A 9004-nucleotide genomic window follows, 5' to 3' on the forward strand; every position below is an offset into this window, starting at 1 on the left:
TTTGGAGCTAGAAGCTGTAAAAATAGAAAGAATCATCAAATTTCCAACTTTGTCATGATCCTAGAACTAAAATCTAGGTTTAAAATTGCAATATTTTACCAAATTCAACCTATTTCATGTGTTCAATTTACAAATTCACCAAAAATAAATATTTGCTTTAATCAGATTCATAAAAAAAAAAACTTTTCTGCACCCTCAGTCAACTTAGAAGTGATAACCAGCAAAACTTCTGGCACTTTTTGGCTGAACTTGGTTAAACTGCAGGTGTGTTTTCACAAAGTGGATGTGGACACAAATTAAAAAGGTAATTAGTAAATTATTCATTCCATGTATATCCACCATCTTTTTCCACTTTAAATTGTTCTTTCTTTTAGAAAATGAAAAACAGAATAAAGTCAATTTTCAATTAATTTTCATCTTCTTTTATGATTTGTAGCGTTGTTTTTCAAAATATCAGAAAACAAAAGTAGTGTCATTATATTGAATTAGACATGATCCAGATGCATGCAGGTTATTGTGAGGGTACGAACTCAGGTTCGAGCAATACTCCAGAACAATATATGTGACAGTATAGGCGTGTAGCTTCAACGAATACCCGCTCTTAACATACGTCATTACTGACATGAGTTCCCACATGTACGATAATTATGATTCTAAAAATACACATGGCACCAGAGTATAATGACAAGCTTCAGTTATCTGAGCCAATTAAAATAATATCTTGGAGCTCTTTTTTTTGCCTTCTAGTAGATGAGCAGTAATCAAAGAAATGAAAGGCTGCCAGAATGACAGCTATTCCAGAGACTGTATTCAACAGAAATGGCAGCTTTTGTCAATATTATTATCATGTACCATGTGACACAGTTAAATTTAGAACTTAAAAGGAATGGACAGTGAGTCACTGCAGTTTTACGTCCTAAGGTAACCAGAATGACTCGGACCACGTTATCCAAGTCTGTTGCCAGAAATGAAAATAATTCAAAATAAATAAATTAATTTTAAAATATTACTTGGACTTGCAATGTTTAGAATGCAAAGTAAAGACATACAGGAGTGGAAAAATATCATTCTTGTAGTACAAATTTTTATTTGAAATGTTTTTAAGGACCATTTTTGTTTGTTGTGACAGTGGAGAGAGACAGGAAATGTGAGCAAAGAGAACCAGGGAATGGCATGCATTAAAAGCTGGCCGGGAATCAAAGCAGGCGCTCGCTGCTTGAAGGCATTTGTTCCCATTAGGTCTGCACCCTAAACACGCTATCAGGTCACTCTCCTAATTCACATCTATCTGCAGTTCTGGCTGAAGGCCAGTTCTTCACAAATTAAGATAAATACACTTGTTTATTCTGGTTGTGCAACAAGTGGCAAAGTGGTAGGCAACACTGTAAAAAAAAAAAAAAAAAATAAACTGCAAAAACACATTGTGGCAGCTGGGACACCAAAAAAATAATGTGAAACAACAGAAAACAAGAAGAAGAGTAATTTTAATAATTTAAATACAGTTTCTAGCCTTAATTTACATGAGGCTATGTGTGTTCCTTTGACTTTTTAATGTTTCATGAAGAATATTTACATGTGAAACTTTTGTGTAATGAGGTGGTAATTATGCAGTGAAGCTCAATATTGTGTTGTTTAGCCACATTATGTCAAATCAAACCAACATCATGGCTTTGAGAGCTTAACTGACAACATTTGAGTTAATGGATGTATTTTGGTCTGATGAAACTGAAATTGAACTATTTGGTCATAATGACCATTGTTACATTTGGAGGAAGAAGGGGGAAGCTTACAAGCCTGAGAACACCATCCAAACTGTGAACGTTTGACCCAAGTCATACAGTTTAAAGGCAATGCTACCAAATACTAAGGAAATGTATGGAAACTTCTGACTGAATTTTAAAAATCTCTAAAAAAAAAAAAATTGTGGCATTTAGCAAATATAAATAATTTTGCTAATCCTAACTGACCTAAAATGGGAAAAGTTTAGTAGCATTTTGTGTCAGATAAAAGAAGAAGAAAAAAAAAGGTTATGTGTTTTTGTACAGTGTATGTACACTTTTGGTTTCAACTGTAGCTACTGAATGGATGAATGTGCTTTTTTATCTTAATACCGGTTCTTGACAAATTAGCATAAATATATTTAGACAGTTGAAGGCATTTTCTGATGCAAAACAGGCCAAGTAGGAATACAAACTAACATGTAAGGATGTATTAATTAGGCAGTGAAGCTCAGTATTGTGTTGTTTAACCTCATATTTCAAATAAAACACAAACTGTTAACGACTGTGTGACGCCATATGAGCCAGTTTAATACACCGACACGTGTCTTTCCGTTGAAAAGAGAGATGTGTGGGATGCTCTGAATCATGTGTTGAGCTGTCGAAGGTGATCCTTTACATTCTGTTCATCAGCATGCCAATATAGAAACACTCTCACCTCAGGGACTACTGCCAATCTGTCATGTGTAAATGCAACAAGATGTCACTCAGTCCAAGCTGCAAACAGCTGTTAACTATATTTTGGATTACTGTCAAACCAATTTTTTCTCTCCTTACACACAATTAACAGGATAATACCTGATAACATGTGAGAGAGTTTGCGTCATAAAGAGGAGCTGTGAGAAGGAGAAAATCAACAGTGAGTCACGAGTTGGCTCCGCATGAGTGAACTGGAGGAGACACTGGTGTCAGTTTAGTGTGATCGAATGAGATAAAACTCACAGACAGTGATTTTGTGTTGGAGTGTTTCTGATTCTGGCAAATAGAATAAACCTGGCTGAACACGTTTTGTGAGACTTTATCAACATACCTCACACTCTGGCAGCATTCGAACCCACACATTCTAAAATGTTCAGATCTTATCACACTGAATGCAAGAAGGAAAGACCTTTTTTGGAGTTGTGTCAAAAGGATTAACCCTTGAAATACTTGGAAAATGAAAATGTCAACCATAGGGTTTAATTAAAGGATATTTCAAAACATTCATTTAGAAACATTTTAGTTTGAGGGAATGATACTTACACAACCACTAACAAAGTATTTACAAAGTGCTTGGCAGGTTCATTGAGTGACATGTTTCTAGTGGTATTAGTGGCACTAATCTCAAAAAATAAATCAAAGTGGAGTTCAATGCAAACCAGTAACAACGTGTTTAAAAAGTGCCTGGAACATTTATTTAGTGACAAAGTAGTGATATTGGCACTAATATAAAAACTAAATCAAAGTGCACATGGTTCTTCAACCTCAAGGAGAGGCACACGGTGGACACATTGAATGTCCAAGGAAGTCACCAAATATGGTCACTTGCACCATAAAGGGTTAAAGATTAAAAAAATAAAAAGAAGAATAAGAAAAAAGCATGTTAAAGGAATAGCTCCAGATATGGGGAAAGACATTACCTTTACTCTCTAACTACTTTCATTGGATTGCCAACACTCAAAATATTAGTCAGGAGACTCACATAACTGACCGAGTGCTTCCAGAATAATTCAAATTACATCTGAGTTGCGGGTGTTTTTATATTTAAAAATAAGTTGAGAAAAAGAAGTGAGGAAGTTTATAAAAAAAAAATCCAACATGATTGCCTCGTTCGGTCAGATCCTGAGTCACTGTGTGAAACTGATGCTGCTCTCTGACACCGTGTTAATCCGGGTGTCTGTCTGTAAATGAGCTGAGCAGTTAAGACTGTGACGGAGGAGCGAATGATGACTCCAAACACAAGCCTTTTTTCTGTTCTTAATGGAAAGTGGTGCGCAGATGAGGAGTTCATAACTTGGCTTCACAAAGCGGACGATTTGACAGCCAAATGCAGCCTTTGTTACCATTCTTTTCCTGTCATGTTTGAGGGGGGACATGCATTTGGGTGTCATTCTTCGAACCAGAAGCACGAAGATGTGGAGAAAAAAAAACAAAAGTGACCTCAAATGTCACAAATAACCGATTTTTTCACAAAGACAAGAAGACTTCAAGGGAATCTTGTGTTCACACTGATTGTGACAACAAATGCAGGCCAGACTCCTTTTTTACATGTACTTCATATAATTCAGAGGGAAATATCATAGTTTTTTTTCCCACTGAATGTATTTTACAACAACTATAGATTACAGCTCAGTTTATTTTCATAGCACAAGTTGCAGTTTACGTCCATGTCAATCCAGATTCACATAATAAATGTAGTAAGACTTCGAAGTGTATTAGATTCGTTAAAAGAAACACAAGGTTGAGGCAAATCCTCTAAATATGTTTGCATACTTGACCAACAAAGTTAAATATAAAGTTGCAGCAGTGACAGCAGTGAACACTTGAAATTTGGATTCTGTTGCTGCTGCAAGAAAAAACAATCTGAATGCTTCACACACGTCTTCAGCAGCACAGAAGATCAACGCAATCATGGTTTCAGGGTGGACACCCAATTAAATTAGTGTCTAACTCATTCAGCATCCAACCAAATGTAAATTATGGCCACAATATCCCCTTCTGTTCCCCTTTTTTGCTGCAGCCAGAGAGATGCTTTTGCAGAACAATATAAAATCACAGTGAAGTTGACCTTTGACCTTTCTGGATTTAAAATGTAATTACTTCATCATTCTATCGTATTAGACATTTGTGCGAAACTTTGTCTTATTTCGCTTATGAATACCTGAGTTATGGCGAACAATGTGTTTTGTGAGATCAGTGACCTTTTGATCTAATCAGTTCCTTCCTTAGTCCGAGTGAATTGTTAGAGATGAAACAAACCAGAGACTGAGCAACTACAACACTGAATGCATTTAAATGTTAATGCTTCAATAATCCACCGTAACAGATATAGTCTGAAGACCGCTGTTCTGTATAATGACTAGATTCACTTTTAAAAATGTAAGTGTGCTGTGTCACTAACAAAAATGTAAACACAGGAATGTTACTAGTATTGTCAAATCTAAGGATCGAAGTAGCAAAGTGTGCTGCAAAAACCAGCCTTTTGAAGTTGATGGTAATGATGCAAAAAGAAAAAAAAAGTCAAAACAAGAGTATGAATGAAAGATGTAGACAGAAATGGACAAACAACTAATGGAGTGGAAATGGAGCAGAGATGAATTCATGGCAGAGAGAATCGAACACAAAACACAGTGACGGTGCATTTAAACACACGTAAACAGACACAATATTGTGCACGTATGAAAAGGTAGCACTCTTGAAGCGCGCTAAAACACGGGTTTTTCACAGTGTTGCAGCTGCGTCTTCAGCTAAAAACACTGAAGTGCTGCCACTCCTGTAGCGACCGGGGAAAGCCGAGAAACTAATGGTGCCGCACCCCCAGTGAGAGGACCTTTGAAGTCTGTATGCAGGCAGCCAGCAAACTGACTCCAGGCACCCAGAGCTGTGCTGCTGCCGCTGCTGTGATGTTGATGCTGGATGAGCATCCAATAGCACATTAACGCCCTCAGCAACTGACACCACTGGGGGTCGACATCAACCCCTAGTGACGGCTGCTCTCACTTACTGTCGGTTAAGATTTCTAGTTTGTGTGCATTAAAGCAGTTTCTACCTAAAGTTAGGATAAAGGACAGGAAAAATTAAAGAGAGGAAGAAAACAATACTGTGAATGGATCTCTGTGTTTTATTCATTAATATTTGGTCTTTTTTTTCATATATCTTCTTCTTCACTTTTGTGTTGAAGTGTAGAATTTGAATCTGACTGACAGCAGAACATCTGAGTCGATGCCCGCCGGTCGCTGTGGAATATGTTTGATGTGGAGGCGAATCATTCCGTACATCTCGAAACATCATGAATTCAGGTGTGCGGTGGGAGTCGCGCTCATGGAATACATAAAATACTTAGATGACATCAAATCACATCAATAAGTTATGTCTAAAAGCGTGAAAACCTTGGTGGAACTCATGCAGGAGGAAGTAGACATCAATATGTTTCTCATTTTCTACTCAAATTAGTCCAGCATGCTGCATGAATGAAATGCTCGTCAACAGGCTGTCAAATGGGGAAATCATTAAAGCCGGCGAATCTATAAATGTTGCCTCTTTCTCTCTGACGATGAGTCATGCTGGTGGCTGTTCTGCGATTTGAGAATGACGTTTTAAAATGCTGCAGGTGAGACTGAGATTGAGTCTTCCCATGTAGCTAAGGTGTGTGTTTTAATCCTCAAGCTGCTGACATGATTAACCGCCAGAGACTGGATTGTTCGAGAAGGATTACAAGTTGCAGAATTTGATTTTCTGGCTTATGTACCTTTCTGAATTTTAGCTTCACCTCGTATTAAAAAGTAAAACGGGAATCTGCCACTCATTATGTTGTCCATGAACCTTAAAAGGTTATCCTCTGCGCATCCAAGTTATTTTTCACTCTTTACTAAAGGTGAAAGTACTTTGTGGGAAAATGTCAAGTTTGATTCCTTTGAGTCATTTTGAGAAAAAAATATTTGTGGGACACAAAAGCATGTCTGGTCTATTATTTCTGAAAGGGGTGCATTAAACTTCTAATCTTGTAACACAAAGGTGCAGGTCTAAGAACAAAATTACTTCAGTCAGATTTGATGACGGACGAGTCAAACAGGGTAAGTGCAGTCATCTTTAGGGCTGGTGGGTGACTGAACGCTTCTCAAAATAATAAAAAGCAAGAAAAGGTTGGTTTAGAAAACGCAAACAGAAGCTGAAATAATGCTAAAATCCCACATAGTTACTCAGCTAACACATGCTTTTTGATAAATGCCTCATAATGCAAGAAACAATCATGCTCCAGACAATGGAAACCAGTGGCTGAAACCATCCTCTGTATGTCCTGTGTTGTACCTTATGTTGGTTTCCAGTCAGAGCTGCAGATCTCTCCTCCTCTTCAACAATGTTTTTACTTGGTAATTTCTGCACCACCGGCACAAATGTGAAAACAGACGGCTTGGATGACACTCCTACTGCAACCTGTAAGATAGAGAGGAGACAAAGGAATTGTTCACATGTCACAAGCTCTTGACAATACGCTCCCACTTATTTCTCTGTCAAGCACAAACACTCAAAGTGGAGAGATTACTGGCAGTGAACGCTGAGTCAAGAATAATGGAACTTGTTCTCTATTAAAAAGCAGTCCTGTCAACATCTTTATAAAGCTCTCATTCAATCTCATCGTGTCTTGTCACGGTTGACTACAGATGAATTTCTTTCTTATTTCTTTCTGCTTCAAAGGGTTGTGTAACTACGCCGCCCCTCTAAGGATTCAGCATCACACACACACACACACACACACACACACACACACAGATTAGACAATTAAACACCCTGCAGTTCTAAACCTCGGCCCACCCAGACTCAATGAGGAGCGATGAGTTGCAATTACGGTTCATCAGCTCGTGTTCTCATCTGCATAAGGCACCTCACACGTTTTACTTGTGCTGTGCTGTTAGTTTTGGTGTAAAAATGACGTAGTTGTGTCATAAAGATGCTCCTTTGTGTAAGGCTAAAGAGGTGGTGAGTAAAACTTGAGCGCTGCCACTGCAAGAACCAAACTTTTATTGTAAGTCTCGCTTGCATTTCCACTTGACAGCCTCTTCACAGAGCTACATTGCAGCACTGCTCAGGAGTTGATAGTCAGTGCAGGCGCCACCACTGGCAGTGCTGCTGATCATGATTGATCAGGCCGATTTGTGCATCGTCACATCACATAAAAGATCACTGGAACGAGCGCTAGAAGACATCAGTAACCTGAGGCAGACAGACAATCTGGACAGTCTGTCAATGTTCAGAGCAGCCTGTGAACTAAACACAATGTACTGAGGCCTAAAGACTAATCAGCGCTTCTGTCTGTGTGACAACAAGCATTTCTGCTGATGTTCAATAGTTCAGAACAGACCTTAGACGCCTTCTGAGACATTCGGCTAACTGTGGTTATTGCATTTACCACATTTTTTATCATTAAAACTACTGGCATGGTGATGGCGATGCGCATAGACACAGTGGCCCCTTCAGGAGACAACAGAAGTGAACGGTTTGTGTGTCTTGTCTATCCCAGATGTTCATTCCGCAAAACTTGGGGCCGGGAGACTTTGCTGGGCGTCAGGACGGTGAACGGCGCTGGAATTGCGGCGATCGGTTGTGATTTGGACAGACTACACCAACACGGAGTCCGATCGGAGACTACGCTGGCAGTTACCCGAGAGAGAAGAAACGCTACAAACGTAAACAAAGGAGGAGGAAGAGAGCCGCTAAAGGCTAACCCCTCCAGACCAGCAGGACCGTCGCTCCTACTCTGCAGTGTTCGCTCTCTCAACAACAAGCTGGGTGAGCTACGTTTGCTGAGAGAAACCCTCAGAGAGTGGAGGGACTGCTGTGTGTTTGCTTTGACAGAAACATGGCTCCATGACAACATCCCAGACGGACATACAGCTGGAGGGGACGACATTTTTCCGGGCGTACAGACAGACAGCTCTGGGCAGCATCTGCAGCTTCACCATCATCACACCATCATGTTTGTCTTTGTGTCCCTGAAGACCTGCCAGGACCTGAAGAGGTTCGCCATGTTCAACGAATGGCCATTCGTTGGATGCAGGAGACAGCGAGAGTGAACGTTTAGTGTCTTGCCTATCCCCGAGGTGCATGCCGCAAAACTTGCTGGTTGATTTAATCCTGAAGAAACGCTCTCATCTTGCCTGTACTACTGTGTATTGTTACGACCTGGCTCAAGACGGCCGCAACAAAAGGAGAGACACACCAAGTTTCAAAATTAAAACTTATCTTTATTCCCTTAAATTATATCAAATTAAAAACCAAACCAATATGGGGTTGTGGGAATACATAGTCAGTGGTGTGTGTGCATGATGTATGCATGAATGTCTGTGCAAGTGTTGTAAATGCAGAGGTCCTAAACAAAGAAAACTAACCCATGACCAGACCGATGCAATACCTGCGGAGGGAAGCAGAGTAGAGAGAGATTAGACTGCAGTCAGCCCTTAAGTAACCCAGGAACACACTGGGTGTCACAGGTGCTCCTGATTACCCTAAACAGCCACTCACAGAACCAA

The 9004-nt window shown here is 39.6% G+C and overlaps 1 protein-coding gene across 2 annotated transcripts in view; it reads right to left on the bottom strand.

The window, feature by feature from the left end:
- Positions 1 to 9004, bottom strand: part of mlip (muscular LMNA-interacting protein) — a 35724-nt gene that overhangs the window by 19490 nt on the left and 7230 nt on the right. For both annotated transcript variants that reach the window (XM_008297554.1, XM_008297553.1), the window contains exon 2: positions 6786 to 6911. In XM_008297554.1, the coding sequence (XP_008295776.1) occupies positions 6786 to 6911 (126 nt within the window). The remainder of the gene's footprint in view (positions 1 to 6785; positions 6912 to 9004) is intronic.

The sequence above is a fragment of the Stegastes partitus genome, unplaced genomic scaffold (genome assembly GCF_000690725.1).
Source record: "Stegastes partitus isolate 25-593 unplaced genomic scaffold, Stegastes_partitus-1.0.2 Scaffold1229, whole genome shotgun sequence".
Taxonomy (NCBI): Eukaryota; Metazoa; Chordata; class Actinopteri; family Pomacentridae; genus Stegastes; species Stegastes partitus.